The 27,239-nt window shown below is 36.1% G+C and overlaps 1 protein-coding gene across 7 annotated transcripts in view; it reads right to left on the bottom strand.

The window, feature by feature from the left end:
- FAT1 (FAT atypical cadherin 1) overlaps nt 1–27,239 on the bottom strand; it is a 113,064-nt gene that overhangs the window by 54,507 nt on the left and 31,318 nt on the right. For all 7 annotated transcript variants that reach the window (XR_006167002.1, XM_042807722.1, XM_042807721.1 and 4 more), the window contains exon 3: nt 19,976–20,290. Coding sequence is in view for 6 of the 7 variants with exons in the window: in XM_042807722.1 (XP_042663656.1) it covers nt 19,976–20,290 (315 nt within the window). In the remaining variant the exon portion in view is untranslated. The remainder of the gene's footprint in view (nt 1–19,975; nt 20,291–27,239) is intronic.

Raw genomic sequence — 27,239 nt, forward strand, 5'->3', positions numbered from 1 at the left:
TAAATCCTGCTACACCTAACTTGGGTTTTCACAGAGCAAACACCAAGATTTTGATACATCCAAATTAAAACACTACTGGCCAAAACATCCCATATTCTCTGCAGCAGGAATCCTGCATATGCTAGACACACAAGACACTGAAATGCTATGAGACCTTTTCCCAAATATCCCAGCTTTTTACAGTGACAGGAAAGCACTGCCATCATGATCCTTAATTGTCACACTGAAAAATAGGGAAGCCATTACACAATTAAGGACAAAATAGAGATCAAAACACAGGCCACATACTTCATGTTCCTTTTTCTAACTACAGTGTAAGCTTGGTATTAATAAGATCCCTTATAAGCAAAATCAAAATACATTTATAAAGTTTTCAAGGTTGAGCTGCTGCAATGCCTTCAACTTTGCCTCACAGCTGACAAAAAACAGAGCATGCAAGTAAGAAGAGCAATGAAGATTTCAATTTCACTTAAAAGAGAAAGGCCAACAGAAACAGAACTGTATACGACCAGTACATAGCTACTCAATACTCCTGTCAAAATACAGTAGTAGTCTACATATGCCAACAAAATAGTCAGCCTGTACTAAATAATAGGAACAAAACCTATAAGGCAATATTACACCTGTCAAATGTTCAAAGTACTATTCTTCAAAAAATAGATAATGCAAATAATGGCTGTTCCAATTATGGTCAAATCTGCTGTTGTGTTTCCAGCAATGTGGCTAGCCATTTTATCAAATCCATTATATACCTAGTATTCCAGTCATAAAGATCTATGATCTTCTTCTACTTTAACTTTTTATGCTTTTATAACACATAGAAGATATGTATGTTAATGTTAGGATATATCTTTTGGTATTATGAAGTAATTTCCCTTAATTACAAAGAACGTCGGAATGAAAATTAAAAAACAAGGAAAAAATGTTCCATTAGTACTGTGAATTTAGAAAGTGGGGGGGGGGGGGGGGGGGAGGGGGCACAGGGAAGAGGGGAAAAAAAAGGATGTGGCAACTCTGTATTAACCTCCTTGAGGTAATATCTTCCCATAGAGATTACAGAGCTGTGAACAGTGACAACTGAAAATATTTATTGTCACATGTGCTAAACAAAGCTTTTTCCTAATTTCCTGGCTGAGGCTGATCAAGCCACACCTCTTCTTTTCACAAGCTCTATGGGGAACAGCATAGAACTGTTAATTGGAAGTGAACAAATGGCAGAGATGATGCTTCCCTCAAGCAAAGGGACTTGTAGGTGACTTCAAGAAACAGAAGCTCTCCTAAATACCTCTTTCTATTGCTCACCTCTGGAGAAAGCCAGCACAAGCCCTCCCATGAAGCATTAATCCCCTGAGACTCACCACCGTTACAAGGGAAAAGGGTAAATTTAAGCATAGACACTAAAGGAGCTGGCTGTTGAATAGATTGGTTGAGAATGGGGAGGGTCTCAAAAAGCACAGAAAGAATAAAGGAATTCCAATAGAAATATCTTATTATGCTTGCATTTCTCTGAATATTCAAATCTACACCCTCTGGCAACATTATATTCCACCTCTCACAGCAGCAGCAAGTAGAGAATTGCTAACACATGAGAGCAGAAAGATGGCACCTTTCAACAGTTTCCTATCCACTTTTTCCCCATCAAGAGCCATTAAGACTGGAACCACCACTAATAAATGCCAACTAATACTTTTGGGAAAAAAAAAAAAAACAAATGCTTTTGCTGCAAGCACTCCAGACAGAATTCTACATGTACCACTATTACACATATTACAGTTAGTTAAAGAAAGTCTAATTGCAGATATAACTTCTGTTAATTAAGCTGGTCAATACAACTCAAATGGGTAAGCAGAAAAATATACAGTAAGAGCAAAACATATATTCTTTGATCTGTTAAAACTTCCAGTCTTTCCAACTAACCACGCCACACTTCTGTTAAAACACTTCAGACCAATAACAGAAGGGTTTAGTCCTCACCATATATATCCTGTATATTCAGCAGAAACTAATGCCAACAAAGGAAATGTAACACTTCTGGATTTAGAATCACATACACATGCATGACATTCTTTTTATTTAACTCTTTACTGCTAGCCACTTTCCTAAGTGAAAATTTAGCTTCAGTGAAGTGTTGCACTACAGTTTAAGACTGAAAAAGGTTTGATTATGGCAATCACTAAGTTTTTCCATTTTTTTCCCCAAATTTTAGTATATTATAGAATGCTTAATGCTCCACTGACAGATTTCATCAGTTGCTGAACAGCTTTTCTGAATTAAGGCCATAATAATAAGGTTGAGTGTTCCTATACAGTGTGGCTGTTGTGAATGCCCATTAAGAAGGTTGGGGAGAATCTTTGGATCTAATATAAATCACCTCCCTGAAACTAGAGCCCCCACTCTGCTCTTTCTAGTGAAAACAAAAGTTCTAGAACATTTTAGATTGAGCTCCCTCTCTTTTCTGTAACAGTATCAAGATCTCCTTGCCATGCCCCTCCCTCTACACAAATAAATGAATAACCACACCTTTGCATACACCACATCCCCACAGAAGTGAAAGGTAAAAGATGATTTCAATTATCTCTGAAGTAGTCTGTAACATAATCACTTTTGAAATCCTTATGCGGTGAGGAGAATCTGCTCACCGCCGAATAAGAGAAATGACAGCATGTGTGAGAAACAGATGATTGTGACAAAGCATTCATTTTCGAAACAAAAATGACTCACAGAGCATTGTCTTGCAGTCATATTTTCCTGTTTTGCTTCTGCCTCCTCTTATCACCCCCCCATCCTCACACACACACACACAAACCAGAACAATGAGCTCCAGTAATTCACATTGCTGACTATTATTCCACCTGGAAATCAATGCACACTGTGGCAAGCTGGGTCAAGCATCCTCAGGAATACACAAGTTTATAACAAACGTTTCTAGGATAATGATGAGCTAATCTCTAGTGAATTAGTGCAATTTTTCTATTCAGTAATGTTTCAAATCTCACCTCATCAGAAGCATTTTCATAACAGCAGCTTAATAATTTAGAGAGACTTTGAATAAACCACAGCTGTTCTGCTTCACTAGCTGGAGAGGTACTACAGGAACTGAAACTAACTGTAAACATCCATAACAAAACCAAAACAAAACCCCCAGATAACAAATACAACTGTATTCTCCCTTTATCCTTTGAGTTTACATTCTGAGGATATCTGCTGTCTATCTGTGGTCTACTGAACAATCCAAACAGTTAGAAGTGTATTCAAATAAAATTTACTTCAGATTTCTATTTTTAAACAGTCTTAAACAGACAAAATGCAACTACAGCATTCAATTCTATAAATATAAATAAACCTGCTAGATTTGGAACATAAAATAGCACAAGGGAGCTGACATTAGCAGGGATTTATTTTATCCCATACAAGCTTTCATTGCAGCACCCAGTTACATCACATTATCTCTGTATCTGAAAAACAGCATATCAAAACCAACTTCCACTGAATGCTGAAATGGCAATCTCTTTAAAAAAAAACATAGAACGTTAGGTGGGTACTGGGTTAAGAATGTTAATATTAATTCCATGCTATTAGCTATCATTATGGCACAGAATCTCAGTAATGAAAGAAATAGCATCAGAAAAAGTGGTCTTTGCAAGGGGAGGAGAAAGGCTCAAAATTTCTGTATTATGTGTATATACAACATGCATTCCCTACTACAGGCATACCTACAAACAGATGCATTTGTGCTTTCACAACAGACTTTCCAACTGCACATTCAGCTTGAGATGATGAAGCTTCTGGAGCTGGATGGCAGCTTGGCTCTTAGCCAGCACTAACCCACCATGATCCAAAAGAATAAAGCAGACGCCAAGTCTACTAAGCTGCCTCCAATGAGTTTGGATTTGCTTGACTTGAATGCCGTATAAACACTTTGAATTGTATTGTATGAAGAGAAATACAATTTCTCTGATCTTTGAATGCATTGGCACTGAAGGTTTAAGGAAATACAGAAAGCAGCTGTAACAATTTTATCACCAACTTCAACAGATACAAGACATTGGAATTAAATATAAGTTGCGGTCAATGGCTCGATGTACAAATGGAGAGCAGTGATGAGTGGCATTCCTGGGGGGTCTGTGTTGGGGCCACTGCTGTTTAACATCTTTGTCGGTCACATGGACAGTAGGATTCAGTGCATCCTCAACAAGTTTGCTGATGACACCAAGCTGTGTGGTGCAGTTGACGCACTGGAGGGAAGGGATGCCATCCAGAGGGACCTCGACAGGCTTGAGAGGTGGGCCTGGGAAAACCTCATGAGGTTCATCAAGGCCAAGTGCAAGGTCCTGCACATGGGTCAAGGCAATCCCAAGCACAAATACAGGCTGGGCAATGAGTGGATTGAGAGCAGCCCTGTGGAGAAGGACGGGGGGTTGTTAGTGGATGGAAAGCTGGACATAAGTCAGCAGTGTGAGCTCATAGCCCAGAAAGCCAACCGTATCCTGGGCTGCATGAAGAGAAGTGTTGCTAACACGTCAAGGGAGGGGATTCTCCCCCACTACTCTGCTCTTGTGAGACCCCACCTGCAGTGCTGTGTCCAGCTCTGGGGCCCCCAATATAAGAAGGACATGGACCTGCTCAAGCAGGTCCAGAGGAGGCCATGAAGATGATCAGGGGGCTGGAGCACCTCCCTTATGAGGACAGGCTGAGAGAGTTGGGGTTGTTCAGCCTGAAGAAGAGAAGGCTGCAGGGACCAGGGAGACCTTATAGCAGCCTTCTAATACTTGAAGGGGGCCTACAGGAAAGATGGGGATGGGCTTTTTGTCAGGGAGTATAGGGATAAGACAAGAGGTAAGGGTTTTAAACTGAAAGAGGGTAGATTTAGGCTAGATATAAGGAATAAATTCTTTATTGTGAGGGTGGTACAACACTGGCACAGGTTGCCCAGAGAAGCTGTGGATGCCCATTCCCTTGCTGTGTTCAAGGCCAGGTTGGATGCGGCTTTAAGCAACCTGGTCTAGTGGTCCTTGCCCATGGCAGAGTGGTTGGAACTAGATGATATTTAAGGTCCCTTCCAACCCAAACCATTCTATGATTCTATGATGATTCTATAAGATCCCATTTTGTTGATGAGATTGTCTTTCGTGTTGAACGCAAACCCTAACCAGTCAGCAGAAATGGGTTCTCTAGACTGTATTAGTTCAACTCAATCAGCTTAAAGCTTTATAATTATTATTATTTAAGGTCTTGTTCCACCACTTCAACCTCAAAAATGACAAATTACTAATGAATGTTAAAAACAATTATCTTGGTATTTTCTTTACATGGTGTTAATATATAAATTAGTGTAAGGGTTGAAGGAAGTATGGATTTTAAATTCACATGTGGCTGTAATGATAATCTAGTTTGACTACTGCATAAAACAACCCTAAAGCACTAGGCAAATTACACATACATTCTGTAAGTTGAAGACCAATTATGCCTCTTCAAGTGATAAAGACTCTGTTTGCACCTTAGGGCAGGATTTCCTACTAATGATCCTCATTTAAGAAATAGTGTATTATATCCAATTCAATACAGCCTTTCCTTCTAGACAGAGGAATATATCTTTCTTTTGTCTGACACACTAAGAAGTCCACTGGAATCAGCAGTCTTCTCCCCATGAAAATACTTAGCGTGATCAGATCGTATTTTGGATATCTGATAACTCAGCGTCAAGTCTCACTGCCAGGAAGATCTCTTATGAAATTGTTCTAAACTGTTTCCAGTATCTCAAGACTTTCTGAAATATGGCCAAATGAGAGATAAGCATAAACAATGATTGTTTTACCACTGCCACAGAAAGATGACTATTCTTTCCAGTCTTCTTTCTTTCAAATGATTTTAGGTTAACTATGATTTACACTTAACTTTACAATCAGTGACCATCATAAAAGGCCCACATTTCATGTCTAAAGATGTTCAGATAAACTTTTGGCAAGTCTGTTGTCAAATCTTCTCTTTTATGTGAGCCAAGACAAGGCTTCACAACCAAAGTAAACAAAGAGATTAATAAAACCAGGTCAATGAAAAGTAATAACAGAGGGATTTAAGAACAGATTTCAGCTTTGCAGCTGACAAAATATAAACTTCATGTCTTACCAGTCATGTATAGATGATGATTATAAGCTAGACAGTACGCCATTTTAATATATCATCATGAAGGCAGGCTGCTGAGTTAAACAAGATCACAGTCCTAACCAGCTATCATACTGGAGAAAGCGTATCATAAAGGAACTGAACAGCTTTGGTTTACACAGTCCTAAAGATAGCTCCTTAGCAATTTGACTTGCTTTTCATTGCTAAACTCTTCCTTGTCCTAAGCACCTTAATAGCTCTTAATAAAACCAGCAACAGAATTGTCGCCAGTAATTTTCAAGTGCTGAAAATATGATTGCAAACATATAGTCTCAAAAGAAACTAGTGGTATAATATAAAAGCACACTAAATGGCTGCAAATGCCTCTTCTACTCAAGTAAAACATTCAAAAGCAGTCATTTCTGTTCCTTCAGTAAAGACTGTAAAAATTATACCACTTTTCAAGAGAAATCTAGATTCCAGGTTCCTCTTTCCACCCTCTGAGCACTCTATTCATTAGCTAGAGTTATGTTGTTGCTTGCTTGTTCTCTCTGGCCTCTTGAATCTTCCTTTTTTTTTTTTTTTTTGCCATGCAGTTGTTTAAGTAGAACAAAGATCACTTCTGCCTAGCACAGCTTACAGCCTGTGGCTTAGAAGACTTTTCTAGGCAGTTTAAAACCCCTTTCAGGGATAAAGGAGTAGTTTTCTACATCATATATGAACTTTCTGATCAGAGTATTTTACAAGCAATGAGTTACACTACCCTGTAAATAGATAGGCTTAGAAAAATTAAAAGGGAGACCTACTGCACTATAGTGTGCAGAAAGCTGGGTCTCCCTTCTGTTAAGTATAGGCATGATTGCACTCAACTAGTGCAGTCTTTCACAGCTGCTGTGCCTTTCTGCCTTCATTTCCACCTGCAGCAGTTCAGGCAAAAGCCAGAAGGATACTCCCATGCTGTACAGGCACCTAGGCAAACTCCAGACTGAACAGTCTAAAACACTTAATAGAACTACACACTCTATTTGCTCTTCAGGTCATCTTTTTATTTAGGCACTTCCTTATTCCTGTTTCAGATGATGATGGTCTTGATTTCATCCACAAAATCAATTTTTGGCATATTTATCCCAGCTAAAAGTCTCACCCTTTCAATGGTACTCCATGAAAAGTAAAGTAATAATTGAGATCTGTGGCCTAGCCAAGTAAGGATTGCATCATATAAAGGATAACTAGCCTAGTCCATAGAGACGTGCTTGTGTCAGCACATTAGACATTTATTGAAGTACAGTAGTATCAGTGGTTATGAGTTTGTTACTTGTTGCCAAGACAGACTGTAAACTTTGCATATAGGGTCGAAAAGTAAGTTACTTAATTCTATGACTGATATTTTATGCCACCAGTTGCCGCATTAACCAGGCAATTTAGCTACTCAATCTGACTACTACAAAGTGTAAGTGCAAGGTGCACATCTGAAATTAAGTCACTTCCCTGAACTATTTTAACAGCATCCAGGTACAAAGACCTAGAATTTGTTGATCAGAGTACTCAATCATTTTAGTGATTGCAAGCAGGGAGCAAAGACAAGCAGACACCAAAGACTATTAACGTATGGTATATGGGGGGAAAAAAAACACTTTACGTAAACAACTAATTCATCCAATCCAATAAACATTGCAGAGCTTCAGTTTCAACTAGATTTTAAATGAAGTATAAAATCTGTGTTTAGTGATCATCTACTTATAGAAAACTGTTCAAATTTATCCGACAAAAGTAAACCATGTAGTTTCATATAATCTAATTAGTCACAGAGTGCATTATTTTCAGTCTGGATTTACTAAGACAGTGGTATAACTGCTTCTGCAGTAATTCTTTTATTAGTAAAACTATTTGGGAATAATGAAAAGAAATATATAAATAATCACACTCCCCCAAAGAGCTATACTAGAAAAATAAACCCAAGTCTAATATCCTGCATTCTGAGGGCTTGAAAGCATTTAGCATGTGTCCAGATTCACCGTCAATTGTATTTTTTCAGTAGTTTGTTTCTCTCATACATAGGTAGATAAAAAATAGAACTGAAAGTCATAAACAGTATAAGATTAAATCACATAAAAAATATATAATTAATAAAAACATAGCTAAAATAGTTTTGAATGGAAAATAAAACAACTAAAACAAGCATGCTTATTGAAAGGAAACTAGTAAGTGATGATAGATTTCCTGTAGAATGAGCTTTGACCTTACTATCAACAGAACACTATAAATTTTTGTTATCTCTTTGCTTACCTTGAAAAAATACTTGTCTTCAGCACCATCTGGTATACTAAAGCCACACCAGTTCAAAGCTCAAATGCCCTCAGTAATTAACCCTTTAATCTGATCTTCATCACTTGCCTTTATATCTCATTTTGAGACATACCATCTTCAATAATTAAGTACAAAATTACTGCCACAAAATTTCACATCATCTTGAAAGATTTTTTCACACCTGACATAATCTTACTGAATTTATAGTGCCTGAATAAAGAAACCCTATACTCCTTTCCAAACTGGGAGGGTTTTTCTTCCCCAAACAAAGAAAATGCATTTTTCAGCTTATAGTAGCCAGCACTATGTTGTTAACATGTTTTTAAAAAATCATGATCAGTTGAGAGAAGTATTTAAGACCAATTATTGAAGGACTGAGTTTAGTTTTGAGGTCACTTCCTCTGACACAGAAGTTTTCCAATTTCACGATTAATCTCCCATAAAACTATTGCAACACATGTGAATTAAGGAATACCGACAAATTCACAAAGAAAGAACATATATAGTCTTTGGGATTTACTCTGTTAGTAAAGCTATTTTCAGTTGGCAAATACTGTCTCTGAAATGCAAGGTAGCTAAACAAAATTTAATTTTTAACTTTTTGCACTGAGTCAACTGTAAGTGTACATCAATAAGCAGTTTTGTAGTTATAGTTAAACAGCAACAACCATAATGTTAAAGTCTGCATATGTATTGCAACTATACCTTGCTACACAAACAACTTAAACGTTAAAACAGAGAATTAAAAAGCTGTCACAGTGAGTTAAGAATATATGATTTCAAAGAGAAATATCAGAGCAGGTTTCCATATTGGCTAATGTCTTGATGTCAAAATTGCTCTTATGCAATTCAACTTTTTTCCTAAAGCTTGTTTTTTTAGTAACAAAACAGTGGTTTGGTTGCAATTACAGTATATAACTAATGACAGCATTGGTTGAGAATTACTGTAAGTAACATGAGAAATTACCGAGCTCTTTTTGCCATTTGATGAAAATCTACAAATATAGTAGGGAGAAAAAGTAGAAAGTTTCATACTACTTGATTTTTTTTTTTTGCAAAGTATGAGAAGAGCTGTTTAAAACTTTTTGATAAATTACAGTTATATGTTCTAAGTGAAATAAGAAATGAAAACGTCTAGTTAAAATTTCTTAGTATTTTGCATATTATAATATGGAAGTACTTTTCGGAAAACAGTTTCCAAATAACCCTACAGAATGTCAGAAAACTGAATGAAAGTACTAGTTTTAAATATCACGTCTCTTATTATAACAATGTTGGAAATAAAACCATAAAGGGAGGGTTTGATCTCAGTTATCATAGCACATGTAAGACTTCATCTACACAAAGACAAATGAGACCACCCACTGGACCTAAATGTGTATAGTTCATAAAAGACCACCATCACAAGTCAGAAGTCTTTCATACTTAGATGTAGCTCATAATTCCATTACAACACCATACTGGTAATCGATGCCACAAAAAAAGAAAAACAAAAAAACATACATAAAAAAATAGGGGACCACACAAAATACAGCTTAATATTAAAAATTTTCATTTTAACCTAGATAAAATTCTTAATTCATTAAAGACAAACTCATCTGAGAAAGTCACAATGTTTTATTTAATTAACATTACATTTTAAAATATAAAAATGTGAAAATTAATATTTAACTAATTTGTAGAGAATGGATATGAAACTAGCTAACTGTTATAGACAAAATCCATTCCCTCCAAATTTTAAAGATACAACTTATGGAAGGGGGAAATTCACCTTCCTAATGTTCATCGCTGGTTTTGTTTGTTTGGTTTTGTATGTGTCCATGGTTTATTTATTTCATTATTTGCTTTTTATTAATTCAAACAATGAGGATTTCCTTGAGAAAGCTCATCATTTGCAAGAGATGGTTGGTGTTGCTTTGCCAACTTCAGAACTGGCCATCCAATTTGAAAATACAGTCTCCTAAATCTGAAAATGTAGACAAGTCCAAGAATGTGTCTCCTTAAGAAGCCAACAAACAGCCCTATATTTCCATTGTTGAAGTACAGAAAGTTTTTGAAAGACTAGAAAAAAGATGAATTAAAAACCTGATCTGGCAGAGGCTTTTTCATTTATCACAGCACTGACACTGGATGTAGAAGTTTTTATCTTGAAGGAACTGAGGTAAGAACCAAGAGTAGCACATCAGAAAAAACATCATTTGATCTAACACTATGAATAAAACCAACTCTTTATTTATTTATTTATTTATTTTAAATTGGAGCTATTGCCTTATTCCAAGTGTTCTTTGTATATGGATAAACGAGGTACAGATTAGCACTTTGAGATATTTCAGGGTTCTGGGCAGCCTTAAGGCTACAAGTAACCTTGGAATTTTATTCAGCTGCTCATTTAAATCTTTCATATGAAAGGAAAGTTAGGGCAACAGTATAGCTGTTAGATGCGTTTCTCCTTTGATGTTAAGAATAGATTATAGACGACGTATTTGTTTAAAAAAGTACAGAGAAAGTTATTCAAATGACACTGAGAATATTAGGACATTTCCAACATCATTACAGGCTATCTTTTGATGCCCCGTAATTCCCTATACATCTAAACCCCGAAAGAGTAGTTTCCAAGTGAGAACTTGGAGTTTTTTACAATATTGCTGACTTGGTGGTTTGGGTTTTTTTGTTTTTGTTTGGTTGTTCCCCCCCCCCCCGCCCCTTTTTGTTTTACTTACACGTTATTTCCTGTATTTACAAGGCAGACTACTACTAGAACAAGTCTGGAACGCATTGCAGCCTTATCTACAGATTTAGAGTGAATGGCTTTTGTAACTGAACGATATGTGATGACCTCCATGCAACACTCATGACAGAGATGATCACACAATGCTGCCAAAGGTCTTGTCTCAGCTTTCAGAAAAGCCGAAGAATTTTATAGCCGACTCCTACTTAGCCTTTGATTGTGACTCCACTGTGTACTTTCCAGGTAGAAAAATTATATTACTGCATATAGAATTACATTTTTCCTGGGATTGATTTTTTATTTTCATCACTCAAAAATCAAGCCAACCTACATGTGAATCAGGGCACTAATTCTGAGTAATCTCCTCTTAATAGGAGCTAATTAATACTAATGTTATAGAGTTGTTATATACACAAACTCCATTAAGTTACACTACTCAGAGAGCCTACTGAGGAAAGACTGACGTCTTTAAAAACTTATGTGAAGGTGGTATTATGCAAGTGGCTCCTAACAGTATCTGATCACCACCTCTTCCCTGGCTAGAACTATAATTTCACACGTTATATACTCCAGCTCAAAAAAACATACCATGTACAGGGAGTCTGTCTCCATCACTATTTTTGTGTCAGAGTATGGGGAAAATGAAAGAAAATGTCACTCTCTTTTAAACACTTCCTTTACAACATAGATCATGCAGAGCATGATCTGAAGTTTTTATGTAGTTCCAGGGACAGAAAAAGAAGGGAAGGACTGCTGTGCTTCCCGTTTATTTCCCAGGTCCTACAATTTCTATTTTTCTGAAGAGAAGCAAGAGAATAACTAAAATAAATTAAAATAAAGGGCCCCAACACCACCACCTAAAATTTAAAAGAAGTCATCTCTACATAAATGCTTGCAAATAATTTTTACAATAGCTGCCTACATCATGGCAATTTATCTATCTTTTCAAGTGCTAAATCCCTAAATATTGTAGGGTGAGTGGATGTGAAAACGTTATTAGAAATTTCAGATATAAACTTGTCTTCCCAGTTCCAGAAAAAAACAGGTTGGAAACCACTAGTCTAATAGCACTTTAAGTGCTTTAAACAATATTTTAAAAGGAAAATCAAAGTAGCTTTTTGCAGAATTAAACTGTCTTTCCAAACATATGTCCATACAAACTTCTGTCTACTCATGTAACCCTCTCTGGTTGCAGGAGTTTAGCATACATTTGGGTTAATTCTGCTCACATTTTCAGTAAGGGTAAAGTTAAAAAAAAAACCTGTTCTAGAGACAGTGTAATCAAACACTAATTTCTCTGCCCGTGACAGGTAAACTGTTGGGCACATGTAGGCTGCTACATATGCTTCAAGCTGTGTGACATGAATGAACAATAGTTGAGCCTGGCATTGTTTGCCAGCTACAGAAGTAACAAGAACAATTTCAGTGTTTGGGCCTTTATTTAACTTTAAATCACATTAGTGTGCAATGTAGTAAAACTGGTTTTATTCAAGTTCTAAAATATTAGGTCAACTGGGATTAAAACCCACAAGTGGTTAAACAACAAAGATTTCCTTTGTTAAAATGAAGCCAATACTACTGTGCGGTCACTGGCCCTTCATTTCCTCACTAAGTAATTCTCCAGTGTTATCGGAAACCCGTGGAAGTTGTTTGCAGCTGTACCCATTTCCTATTTCACTTCAGTCTGTCTCCAAATCAGAGAGAGAGACACGCACACAGAGACACTGTTTTAAAGGTTACAAACAGTGTAAAATGATAAAATCATGTGAAGGTGGGTGATTTGCCCATGAGCTATTAGCATTTTTTAACTTCTTAAAGCTCTAATGACTACTAGAGGCTAAGGGACAGTAAGAGCCACAGACTGTGTTATCAAAATCTAAATCCTGCTGTTCAATAGAACAAACTTTTTATATTAAAATAGCCTTCCATTTTGGGATTGCATATATAAAAATGTCTTCTAATCAGCACTTAATTTGAAGGTGTTGTTAACTTTGTAATGCATTTATTGAAGTGTGGTATGATCTATGAAACAAAAACCATCACAATCCTAAATTGCCACAAGATCAATTTAGTGTAAGTACTTTCAAAAACTTGAGGTAGTAAAAAAGGGCATAGAAAAAAAGAAAATAAGAGCAAAAGTTACGTCAAATAATATTAAATCCTAGACAAACACTTATCTTCAGATTTAGTCACTCAAACTAGGAAGTAAATGCCAGAGTCAAGACTGACACATTATCTTGACTGTCTTGCATATGTGCATTAAGATGCACAGACACAGGCCTTAATAGGAGCACAGGATACAGTATGTTCTGAAATGGGTAATTACTCAATGCTTCTGCTGGAATTCCCTATGTAAGAAAGGCCTTACCTAAGTGGCCTAACTCCTACACCACAGGATTACTAATTTCCTCAAAGGAATGTCTGTGGCAGTCTCATGATAATACCCAAGTGCTTCATAAATATGAATGAATATATCTTCACAACACTCCCAGGCAATTAGGTCATGCAATTATTCTTATTTTATACCTGAAAAATTGAAGTATGAGGAAATTAACACTCAAAATTAATTTTGTCATTCTCCTGTCTAGGTTATGAACCCAAGCCTAGTTTCTGGAAGTACGCATCATTTTCCTATCAAGTTGCATTAAAGACATAGAAAGTTATACTTTTGCAATCATAATTTCTGCAAATTTGACTCAAAATTTTTATATGGAGCACCATCAAGTAAATCCCTGCCTCATTTGCTATTATTGTTTTAAATTTCTGAAGTAAGGTATGATTTCTGGAAAAAGTGTTACTTGCTACCCAACCCTGATTCTTTCCCAAGCCAAATCTAGTCAGTACAGTAAATGTAACAGAAGCCCTGGGGGAGTGGAAATAAACATATGAATTTGGCAAAAAAGATCAGAAATTATTTCTTGCCTGAATACATGGGCAAGGTAATCAAAAAGAATTACAAGGGTCTTCTCTCACCCTATATAGATACCTGGTTAGGAGTCCCAATTTCTTGCTCAATAATACTAAGGAGAACTGGAACTCATTTCACTATGCAAATGCAGTTTTTGCCATTCTAATGCACATACTGCTACTTACAATGTAGTAAAAGCTTCTTTTAGGCACCTTAACTCAGCAATTTTTGAGATAATAATTATACAAAGGCTGTATCGCTGAATAGCAGCCACATAGTAAAATCGTGGCATGGCAAAACTATTCTGTCCATATGGAAACCGATACAGAGCCTAGGGGAATTCAGTGAGCTCCTTTTGTTTACAGAGAGTTCAGTTTAATGGCTCTAGTTCTGCAGCAGTTAAGGATGTTCTCCTTAGTTCTTAAATTTCCATATTTTACATATGACTTCTTGAGCCATTATTACTGGTCACTTAAAGGTGAATACCTTTCTTTTAATTTCACATGAAGTTTGCAATCCCATAATTTAAAGAATAAAAATAGAAGAAAACTTCAAAACATAGGAACCAATGATAGAAAAAGAATTTTGTTGACAACATCACTCTGGGGAACTGGAAGTATAAATTTTAAATTGGAGAGTTAGTTTGCATACTACTCTTAAAATTCTTACTAGGTACAACAGAAAGCTCATATTTAATGCATGTCCCACTCTCTTATCTCAGACAGAAAGAAATTACATGTTCCAGTTGAAAGCTCTTAGTAAAATGAACACAATAATGCCCTCTTGAATTGGTGATAACGGATACATTTCTAAATGATTAATCCAATACAGATTAGAAATTATATAATCATAATTTATAAACAGCTCAGAAATGTACACTTGTATACAATGGTAATATCAGCTATTATTAGTAGATGCCATACTAAGTAACTGTTCCACTTTCTCTGAAAATTACTGCAATCTTGCTATTGACTGTCACGCTTCCAATATTCCTCCTCAAAAGCAATAAAGCAAATTAAGATATTATAATATGAAAGAAGCCAAATTTGTCTACTCAGTCTGACTGTCTTCATGTGAAAATAAAAATATTAAGTAATTTAACTCAAACAATACAATATTCAATTGTATTTTGTAAATACTACCACGGAGTTTACATCATTGATAGGTAAAACTTTTCAGTCCTACAACTAGACTGTTGTTGAATCACTGACTTTTAAGTGAAACACCTTGTTACTTGTTCCTTAAAGCATCCATTTTTTGCCCATCTCATTGCTTTTTCACACAAAACTTATCCAAATGTACCCAATGAAATAGGGAAACTAGCAACTGGGAGTACTTTGATAATTAAGTTTCAAAGTCTTTGACCTTGTGTTACAAGGTAATTATGAGAACTAAAAAGAAAAATACTCAAATAACTCTCAAGCAAATAAACCACACCCACAAGAAACAGTGAAATATTACTAAATTACTTTCTGTTATACAAACCAGAAAAAACATTGCACATTGTGAGCTTCAGAGCACAAAACCTAGCACTTATTTACTGTTATATAATCCTTTGCTTTACATGAGTGTTGCTAAAAGCGCAAATCTTTTCTGATTCTCAGTGCAATAACTTTAGGGTTAAGTGGTGAGATTAACCACAGAGTCCCAGGACATGTGTTCTGAATAGCTATCAAATTCCACCAACTCCAACTCCTTCCATCTAAGCATATTAAAATGCCTTGGAACTCAACCGTTTTGTCAATTACTTCTGTATTTAATTACAAGCTATTTTGCAAGAAGTTAAGCAGATATAAAATAGTTACAATAACTTACATGTGTTTACAGTTGTGTTCAGGTTGAGCATGAAAGTTGTACAGTTAGTCTTTGCTCTAATTCTTTCATGCAAATAACATTATGATAACTATTTTTATTCCACATGGCCAGCTCATACATACAGCGGGTTTTTTTGTTACATGGAAACTCCAAAACTAAAGAAAATTGTATTTAATTTCCTTTAATGAAAGGTCAGGTATATCTGAAAAGATTACAAAATGTCCTGTGATGTACTATGTTATATATCTTGCTCAAAAAAAGTGAAATTGCATTTCTGCATGCAAATAAAAACTTAGCAATGTTTTTTAAACCAAGTTATTTTATAATTTCTAAAAATAAGAGTGCCAACGAAGATTTACTGAAGGGGAAACTCAGAAACTGATCACTGTAAGAAGCACACAGATACTACTTCAGCTAGTAGCATTTTCAAGAAACAGATCAGTCAATCAGTAGTTCTTGTAATGAAGAGAAATCTCTTCTTTCTGTGAGAGATGAACTATATCCTACATAGGTCCATGTCAGTCAGTTTCACCACCTAAAAATTCAGGATTATTTCACAAAAACATGGACATCTTAGTTTGGAGCCTGTAAGATTCTAGAAATAAAATAGCTACTTCCAGAGAACAGAAAGTAGTAGTTTACACAGGCTAAATGTAGGTTATTGCTGTTTATAATCTGTACTGCTATGTGGGAGTTCCAGCCATGGACCACAATACCATAGTGCTAAATTCTATAGAGAGACAGAAAAAGATGGATCCTTGACCTGAAGAGGAGACAATAACATACTCTCAGCCGAAACATATTTTTAACACTCACCGCATACCCGAAGAATCCCAACACTAGCCTTTCTCTGACTCCGACTAAATGCCACTAGAGTCCTCAACTCACCTGGGGGGCTGCACAGCAGCCCAAAGTAGCAAGGGTAACACACACTTAACTCTTACTCTGTCACTTTTCAATGTTACAACAGGGGACAGCTAAAGACCTGATTCGTATCCCAGACCTATCTCCCCCTGGGCTAGAAGGGAAACCTGTGGCTCTGTGAAGGTTTCTCTTCCTTTGACAAATACTTTACAGTGCCATAGCTTCACTGACAAGGTTCAACAAGGGTAACATGCCTGCACAGGCAAACAAGACAGGCTTTGATCTCACTAATTCTAGTCAAATGTACTCTTCAGCTAAGCCCTATTTTAATTAACTGATGGAGATAATATACACTGTGTTATACCTACAACAATAACTAATGTATTTTAAAGTGATTTTTCAACTCCTTTGCATCCCAATCCTAGTGAAAGTGCTTTCACCCCAAATAAGATCTATTCAGGTTAAACATATTTGATTTCTAATAGACAGAAGAGAGACTTGGGAAGTTATGAACTTAATAACCTCAGTCAAAACTCATCTTGATCACTACATTAGTGCCTACTGCAGATTGACAGTTTCAAACCAAATATGTATAGCAGAAACAAGACAGCCCCTTAGGTTGCATGAAACCCAGTGTTCTATATAAGGAAGACATTACACACGATCTAGCTATTTAATATCCATTGAACTCATTTGAGCACACTCTGGGAACGCAACAGAAACCAGCCAAGGAGTTTTTCCTTTTCCTCTCCTTTGCCTATCTCTTCCCCTCCTCTATGTTTTTTATGTCTATCTAGCATTACAATTTTAACAGTATTAGACATCAACAAATTCACCTTTTCCTGTGAGTTTTAACTATATTTAAAACAAATATTTCTGCTGTTGAACATAAATTAGAGAGAGATCCTTTTCTTCTTAGTGCCTGTATTCTGAAATATAATTATTTCCATTTGGTTGTTGTTGTGTTTGTTTGTTTCTCTTCCTTTAACACAGAGCTAAGGACTCCAGACTGCATTGTTTGCTTCTACAGTATTCATGCTACAATAAAGGCAGGTAAGAAATTCTCTTGACAGAAAATCTTTATTAGCTTTCTATTAAGTGTTCTTTATCACTTCACCATCTAGTGTGTTGAGCTCCCTCAAGCTCCTTTTCTAACAGAAATGAGATTGGCAGTAAACTACTGATGTGGAAAACTACAAACTCTGAAGACAAGTTACAATCTCCTGATGCCCTAATTTTTCTATCCATTAAACAGGAATAAAGATGTTTCTTCATCTTAAAACTTAGATGAGGGAGGCATGCAAGTGTCTGTTTTAAAACAAAGTTAGGAAAATGCTGCATAGTGACACAGAAGGCAGAGGAAGGACCAGAAGACAGACAAAGAGAAAGTGAGCTACAGAAAAAATATGGAAACAGCAACCAAAAATTGTTGGTCCCTTATACAGTAAACACTAAATGAATGTAGGTAGAGTTCATGTTCACTTGCCATTTAAGCACTGCAGTCACTCAGTTCTTTCCACCCAACTCAAACGCAATTTTACTCCCACTTTTATCAGTATCACTGATTGAGAAGACAAAAAAATACCAACGTAGCAGGCAAACCATTTTCAAAACCAGAAAGGATGAGAAATTAGATGGAAGAGCATAAAATTTTTCCTTTTGCATCATGTGTAAGCAGAGAAAGACAAATAGAAACTAAGCACACACACATAGTTCCTGCATTCACTTTAGAAGACTTTGCTGTTGAATTTTTCTTGGTTTACTTCTTAGGCTGTCTTTGTTCTAAACCCAAAGCTTCTGTAAATATAGTATTTAGATACAGGCTTTATGCTAAAGATCTTCTGTTGCTATAGCTATTTCATATGTCCCTCTTGGCAAAGTCTTCATCAGCAGATGCAGCACATGCTGACAAAGAAGATATTGTCAGAAATAACTTAAATAACATACCTGTGTTTGCATTCAGCTTTGCTGACACTGCAGTTACAGCTGATACTGCACACAATTCTTTCATACTCTGAGCTGAAACAACTACGAAACAGAATGAAGGCCAAACCATCTACCCAGCCTTCAAAATATATTTTTTGCCCAATTTTTGCTCCTTTAAATCCCTTGAAATTCCCTCCACAAATGAGCAAGAGCTAAATAAATAAGGTTTCTATTGCTCCCTTCCACTTACTGGGTTTGTTACAGATAAAAGTCACTCCCCTCCAGCTCTACAGTACCTCTAGTCTAAAATACTCTGGATTCTGAGAAGAAATTTCTGGCTGAGTGAATCAGAAGCATCTCCTATAATTTGTACCGTGATATAGTAACTACATGCAACATAAGAAAAGCTAAGCTCTGCCCAGCCCAATATAATATTATTTAATCAAAATCAAACCCTTTCTTACCATTATGGAAGATCTGTGGAACAAACATCCAGTATATGTACTATTTTCTCTATGCTCATTCAGAAGCATGGGACATTAGGCAACCTTTACATTGCCTTCAAAATCGCTGTGTAGCTTCACTTAAAATGGATTATTTTATTTGTTTCCTGTCTCTTTGTCTTACACACATTTCAGTATTTGAAATTTACAGTTACTAAAAGGTCACTTACTTCTTGTATTTGTACTTTCCTGTTAAAACTTTAGCATGTTTTTTCCGAAGCTTTCCAAACAACCACTGAACTCGGACTTTCTTTTTGTTACATAACCACACCAGCAAATCATCTTCCAGATTTTGTGTTTCTTACAACAGCAACAGTTACCTACAAAGATAGTCCCTTTTGACTGCAAGACAAGTGAGCTTGCCAATTAATAAAATGGCTTGCACTGCTTAAACTAACACTACCCAGAAGGAAAAAAAAAAGTCTGACAAAAAACCTTTGCATGAAAATTGGAAGACTGCGACTGTTAAAAACATCTTGGATGAAACTAAGCTAACATGGGGTTTTACTGTATATTTACTGCACTACAAAAACGAATGGGCATTGACCAGTCTAGAGTGGAGCTACTCTGAAGAAAACCTTCCCAAAATGTGCATGATGTGGATGTCAAGTACTCTAAACCAACTGCTTCACTCTCAAATCCTCTCTACTCGTTTGTATAACTTACTAATATTGACATAGCCCAAGATACCAGGTTAACTCTATCGTGAAAGCATGGTTATAATGTTAAAACCAAAGATCTTGATTTTGCCTGGTTTATGTATTTACACAGATATGTTGATTCATTCATTATATGTAAAATAAAACAGTGCATTGTACTTACCAGTTTTGGTGTTTATTGCAAAGAATCCCTGTGGATTTCCACTTGTAATCTTGTAGGTTAATTTTTCACTTGAACTAGAATCTGGATCAAATGCCTCAATCTGAATGACGGATACATCTTTAGGTGAGTTTTCCATGACCTCTGGGTAATAAACTGGTTCTGTGGTCTGAGGAGCATTATCATTAACATCTCCAACTTCTATGTAGATTTCAATAAAAGATGATAAAGGCACAACACCTTGGTCAGTTGCATAAACAGTTAACCAGTAGTGTGAAGTAGTCTCACGATCCAGGTGGTCTGCAGTCTCAATAATACCTATTTAACAGGAAAAAAGATAAACAGAAAATGACTGACAAATATGCAGAAGTGTGTAAAAACAGAGTAAGCAACAAGCTTAAATAAATAGAAACGAATAAAAATTCAAAATAACTGACATTGATTCTACAATCTCTGTTAATATACCCAGACACACTGAGGTTAACCTAAAGCCACAAAAATTAAAATTACTACAACAGTTTTCAGCAATTACGCATTACAGATATTAAAACAATATATTACTTAATTTCCTTTCCAACATCCTTTGAGATTTATCAGATCAATTAGCACTATTCATAAAAGCTATTTTGCCTAAAAGATTAAATATAATGAGTAATTCAGTCTATTGGGACTCGATTGACCCTCTTTACTCCACACTGATTACAGTGAATTTTATACCATATTAAACTATCTGATTTAGATGTCAAACTCTTGAACTGTTTACCATTATGCATATTAATGAACAGCTACTTAAATGTGAAATATTCGTATCTATGTGCCCAAATGAATTATTTAAGTGCATTTTCTTAATGTACTTATTTGGGTTCACACACAAATTTCACAGAAAAGAGAAGAGGCTAACCTTTGTAGCATTAAGACCAACCAACGGCTGCCATTACTCTGGCAATGCAAAGCAGTGCTTAGCTCAATTTTACACACATAAAGTGGATTACCATTTAAGGAGCTGCTACACAATTTACAAATGTAATACAAATCTGTCTGCTAAGTCTACAGGAGCTTGTCTGAGCCAGAACTAAATAAAGAATGAGGGACTCAAGTTTTTATCCACTGTGAAGGAAATACAGATCTATTTTTATAAGCATCTTACTCTACAGGTACAGTCATAATATGCATGTGTCAAAAGGGTACATGACAGGGTGTAACCTATATAACGGGGGATGAATATTAAATTGATTCATGGAGCCATGGTACAATAAAAGTTTGCATTTTCATTTTCCCGGTCCCATCGCTCTTACAGGTTGTTTGATTTGAGACATTTCCGAAACAGAACTTAACATAACCCAACACATGTCAGGGCAAGGGACAGAGCAAGCCCTTGCAACCAATTCTGTGGAAATCTTGAAGGGCTTTGTCATGGCTCTTACTGTTTGTTAATCTGACACACACTGGTCCTAATCGGGACTGGAGCCGAGATGAACCAAACTATCACCATGACAGCTAGTTTTGGACTCTGGATACAGACACATAACATGACTATGTGTGATGTAGCCCTTCTCCTGAGCTCATTGATACCACAAAACATATATATACCATCATTAAAGTAAGACCTTGATAAAATTATGTCACTGTGTTTTTACAGGAATTCTTCAGCAAAGGAATTAACTCTAAGTATCGTTTCCTTCACATACTCCGGACACCTCTTTAAATGCATTATACCAGCTGAGCAAAACTAGTTAAATATCAAGGAATTACTCATTTATTCATTACTTTCTTTGCCTTGTAGGAAGCTGCATAAAGGTCTGATGGCGATCATTTGAAATTTTAAGATGTCAATAAGATCACTTCAGAAGGGCTGGAGGGGGTTAGTATCTAATGCTTAGACCTGAAAAATACCCATATACAGCATTTCAAGCAACACAGCATTTCAGAACTACCACCAGATGTCAGTGTGCAAAATGGTTTTATACAGTGTCAAAGACTTCAAAACTGGGATAAAAAGGAGGGACACAGCAATTTGAAAATATACACGCATTACATACAGTCTATAAAAGTTTTCTTGAAAGCAGACTGGTGGCTTCATAATTTCCTTTTTTTTTTTTTTTTTGAGCAACATCAAAAACTAAGCCAAGGTGTTAATGTTACAGATACTGTAATTTTACATTTCCAGTCTCTTAACCTCCGTATTTATATTTTGTTTGATGGCGGTTTTATTATTAAAAAAATAATAATCCTGTGTAGTCACTGGATTTGTGCTGTGGTTAACTGCATAGTTCCTGATTGTTAATGTACATAAAATTGCTCTTAAAAATGGACACACAGCCTTGAGCACCCAGTTACCTGGATTCTGTTTTTGTAATTCACATTATACCTTTTACACCTCTCTACTTCAGCCAGGAGGCTTGCTTGGGAGTAAATAAATCTGTTAATTACTGTGGCCTCACTTATAAACGTAAATGCTGGATGTGGCATGCAAGCACTTCATCGTAAGTCTGGGTAGACTCCACATATTCCTTGGAAAACTTTCCAAAGCCTTCATGTCTTACCAAACACAAAACTAGACTGTATTAATTCCCTTTTAGCAAGGCCTCCAGCAATGCCACTCTCTTGCTTGGGATTCACCCAGAACACAGTGGGCAGATTTAGGTGCTGAACTGAGTAACCATTATCATTTTACACTTTTTCTGCTTTCTTAACAGTGGCTACACCAGAAGTGGCAGATTAATTTTAAGATAGCCTTAGCTGATTTTAAAGAAACTTTTTGAGACTCTTGTGGTAATGGAGCTCTCCTCCCGCAATCTGATCACCTGGCATTTACAAGTTCTAACACCTTAGTTATTAAAGCCTACCTCAAGGAAAAAGAAGACTGAACCTATTTTGCTTTTGTGGACTACCAGTTCTCAAGCGTCCTTTCTACTAAATCACATGCTTCACAAAGTAAAAAAAGGTATCACACCAAAAAAACAGTAACAGTATCTCAAAAAGAAATATGTAAAAAGATTATAGGGATAGTGACTAACAGTACAATATAGCACACAGTGGCACATTTATTTTTTGGTTAACTTTAAATTTCAAATTGGATCTGCATACGTGACGTTATTTCTGTACATTTTACACTGACTTTCACAGAAATGTTCAATGAAAGGCTTGCAATCTGTCTGATCATCTGACTGCTGAACATGTCATGTAACACAGATATTTAGCCAACAGGCTTGCTCTGATTTTCAGAATGTCTCTAACTTCCTACAGGATCATTCACACTCTAAGTGTGCATTGGTCAAAGTAACATGAAATCTTATTCACTAAAATTATTTTTCCATTTTTCTCACGTTTCTCACTCAAGATACCCTGAATTATTGGGTGAGCATTTTTTCTGTATGTGTTGTTTATAACTTCAAACTGAAATAGAAAGCATCTAGGAAAATGCTCTTAAGATCAGTCAGATATACAAAAAGGTCTATGTAACTGTTTAACACTAATTAACAGATTAAATCCTGAATGAATGTTTCCTAAAGGCATAAAGGGCACTTAAAAAAAACTCCATGTACCCCACTTGTAGTTTAAAATAGATGGAATAGTCGGGTATGTATGTAAATTAGAAAACTTATTAGAGATGGGCACCACACATAACTGGATTACTTTGACAATATTAAAAATGAAGACTCAAAATAACATTTCTCTAGTACAAAAGCCATGCAAAAGGGGACAGGAAGATAGGGAGCAAAAATTTCCCTTCACCCCTCACACACTGAGGGGGGGTGTGGAGGAGTGGCCGCCACATCTAGCTCTCCATCACTCAAAGCTGCGGGCATGGCAAGGGAAGGGAAGAGATGAAGGGACAGCTGGTCTATTAACGTGACTCAGCTTTCTCCCTGTTGTTTCTACTCAGCAATAAAATGGAACAGATACTGAGCCAGTTACACATGCCTGGGGGTGGGCAGAAGCTCTGACTACCAAAACCTTCATTTCTTCTGGTTCTGCATCAGCACTTATGTCACAAAACACAATCGACACTAAATGCACACAACTACACAGAGTACTTGTGTTTCCCCCCCATTCACATTACTATATAATTTGACCTTTAATCAGTAATTACAAAACACCATCCTTTTCTCATTATTCTAGTTGAAATTGCTCCTGCTTCTGCAAGTTTAACACTAAATCTTTCCTGATTTTGCCTATGAGAACACTAACAGCTTAATCTCTAATTCCTATGCAACAATAATGAATACAAATGCATGTAAACTTCAGTAGTCTACCCTCCAGAAAACACAAACCCAAAGAAGAATTTAACTAAGGAGATGTTACAAAAAAAAAAAAAAAAAAAAAAAAAAGATAACGATAACTCTCCTACCAAGTCACAGGTCTAGAACCAGTCCTTAAGGTATCATTGGTTGCTGTGCCAACTTTCTGCTTTTGCAAGCGTTGACTATAGTGGCCTATTTACATATTAGGACAGCGTAATACTGCATGCTGTCTGAAAGCCAGCACTTGCAAAGTTCATAAATTGACTGGCTTCTAGTTCTAGTGGTTCTCAAGACAGCAGAGAGAAAAATTATGGTAACTCATTTATCAAAGAGAAGCAATAAAACAATCTAAGTAAGAGTTAATTTGTTTTAATCTCACAATCAGCTAGATCCACTAAGCATCAGTAAGATATTGATCAGTATCATTAGTTTCAATCGAGTATTTTGGCTCCTAGAAAGTATTTTCACTTTTTTCTTCAAGTGGTGCAAAGCGCATTTAGGGAATACAGCTTAAGTGTTTCTATTATATCTTCAGTGCTGTAAAAGCTCCATCTCTGCTCTAACTTCTCCCATTCACAGAAAAATCTTTAATCAGCAAATTTCCCATCCATTCTCGACGCTGAGGCAATTTGGTAATTTTAACTTTTACAAACCATTTGCTTTTTATGTAGCAAGACAAGTAGAGAAATCTTCCACAGGGCACCACTAAAGAATCTTTAGCATGTATGGTAATTCCAAAGACTTGTAAATATTATTGTTCAAAAAATACAGTGAAATAAGGATTTCAAAAACATTTTTCACTTGGCTGGATATGCAATCTTGAAGCTTTTCAGGTGGTCAGGATAAAAATAAATTCATATTCAGTCACTAACCACCAGAGGGGAGTACAAAAGAGCTTTGATGAATTGCTTCTCAGTCATCTGCAAGAGGACATCAGAGCTGACTTTACAATATTCATATGTCTGAAATTTTAGACTATATATTGTTACCACTTGATGCAATAGGACTTTTCTCTCAGTTTCCTTAAAAGAAGGCAAAAGGCTTAAGTGAATACTACAGAATAGAATTTGGACAGAATTCAATATGGAGGAATAGGCTGGTTTATATATACAGCAACTAAGAAAAAATCAGAACATTAACCCCACTCCTGACAAGAACCAACAGTACATCCAATTTCAATTCCACAACCCATGTCACTACAACCAGAGTCACTCTTAAAACAAAAACAAACCTATAAATCCACCTCAAATCTGACAGTCTTACAAATGCCAATTCTATCTAATTAACAAATGCTCAAACTATAATACTCCCAATTCCCAGGGATGATCCTCCTTAAGTGTGCTTATCCATGAGAACTCTCATTAACAATATTAATGATTCTGTAATGGAAATCAAAACCTGCAATCATTTCTCAGCAAAGCATGAAAATGCAGTTTAGCAGAATTTGCCCTGGGAGTGACATTAGAAACAAACTAAGAGAAATCCCTGGCCTGGAACATGATGCTTGAAATCTGATTACAAAATTAATTAATCTAAATTCTAATAAGCTGAGCAAATCAAAAAGCTTCTTCAACTGCTTTAAAAGCCATCTCTGGGGGAAAAAAGGCAATATTTTAAGAATTGCATGAACAAAGGTTTTGATCAGATATGACCTTCAGTGAACAACCAATACAAATCAAAGTTTTGAAAGTGAGTGGATTAAGCCTGTTAAAAATCACACAGGCATGTTGTCCCTCAATGGCGCCAGTCTATCAGCACACCAAACACAGACTGCAACTTTGTCTTGAATTCTAAACAAAATAAATTCAATTGAATTCAAACAAACTTGAATTCTAAAAACTCACTGCAGTGTAAACTATCACTAAGGTCTGCACAAGCTCTTGAATTAAAATTAAAATTGGGGGAAATGCTCAGCACATATGGCAGTTTACTATTTGAATCTCTGCTACTTCTAGATAGGCTGCATGTATTTTTCAGAAGTTTATTAATATTTATGAAATTGGCTTTTTATGTAGACAAGGGACCAAAGAATGCCAACTCCTATAAGTTTACAGTTCTTCTGGCCAAATTTCTGCTTTACTTTTTGTGGGACTTTGCTTAGTTGTCATTAAAACAAAGAAAGAGTCACATCAGCCTCGCTGATTAGTGGTTTGCTTGTTTTGCTTTTTAAGTAATACCTTACTAAATATAATACTATCATACTTTGACTTCTAATGTTAAGTAATTCAGAAGAGTTCAGGTTGTTACTAAAATCTCCACAACCATAACAGACCAGAAAAACAGAAGCGTTTTACAAAGCTGTTATTTTCCACTTTTGATTAACTTTTGATTTCTGCCCAGGTCCTCTTATTTAAAATAGCATCTGTTCTAACCCATACTTTGCCTTTTGGTGCAAGTCAGTGGCAATGCAGTTCTTCAGCTCTATCCAGATTGAACACAGATGAACGCAGATGACTTTCTTGGCAGACTTTTTGTTCCTATTCTTCTCTTCTTACATGTTCTACTTTTGCCTTTCCTGAAATACACCTCTAAGATTATTACCTACCATGACAAGATAAGCATTTTCCTGAGGTGTATAAATACAGAGGCTATAGCAGAGCTGACAGGATTAAAAAAAAAAAAAATCAAACAGAAGAAAAAAAAAAAAAGGAAAGAGCATCTGGCATAGGAGAAGATGAAGTGCTTGTCTGCTTCTCAGCAGTCCCCAGAGGCCTCAAAGAGGAACACATCCATACTCTTTCTTTCTCCTTTTCCCCTTGAGGAACTTCTAGAGGCACAGTCAAATCAGCACAGTTGGCGAATGCAATCCTGTATGTTATGCATGGGTTTTTTTGTGGGTTGTTTTTTTGTTTGTTTGTTTGTTTTGCTCCACTTTATGCTCCCTGTCAGACATAGTAAGAGAAAGCAAGGTGACTTGGAAAAAAATGGAAAAAAGAGGAAAATTTATTAATAATTATGGCACCCATACGCACAAGATAAAACAGACTACAGCTGACTGGAGTGTACTATTTACAAATACTACA

The sequence above is a fragment of the Tyto alba genome, unplaced genomic scaffold (genome assembly GCF_018691265.1).
Source record: "Tyto alba isolate M040663 unplaced genomic scaffold, T.alba_DEE_v4.0 Super-Scaffold_6, whole genome shotgun sequence".
NCBI classification, from domain to species: domain Eukaryota; kingdom Metazoa; phylum Chordata; class Aves; order Strigiformes; family Tytonidae; genus Tyto; species Tyto alba.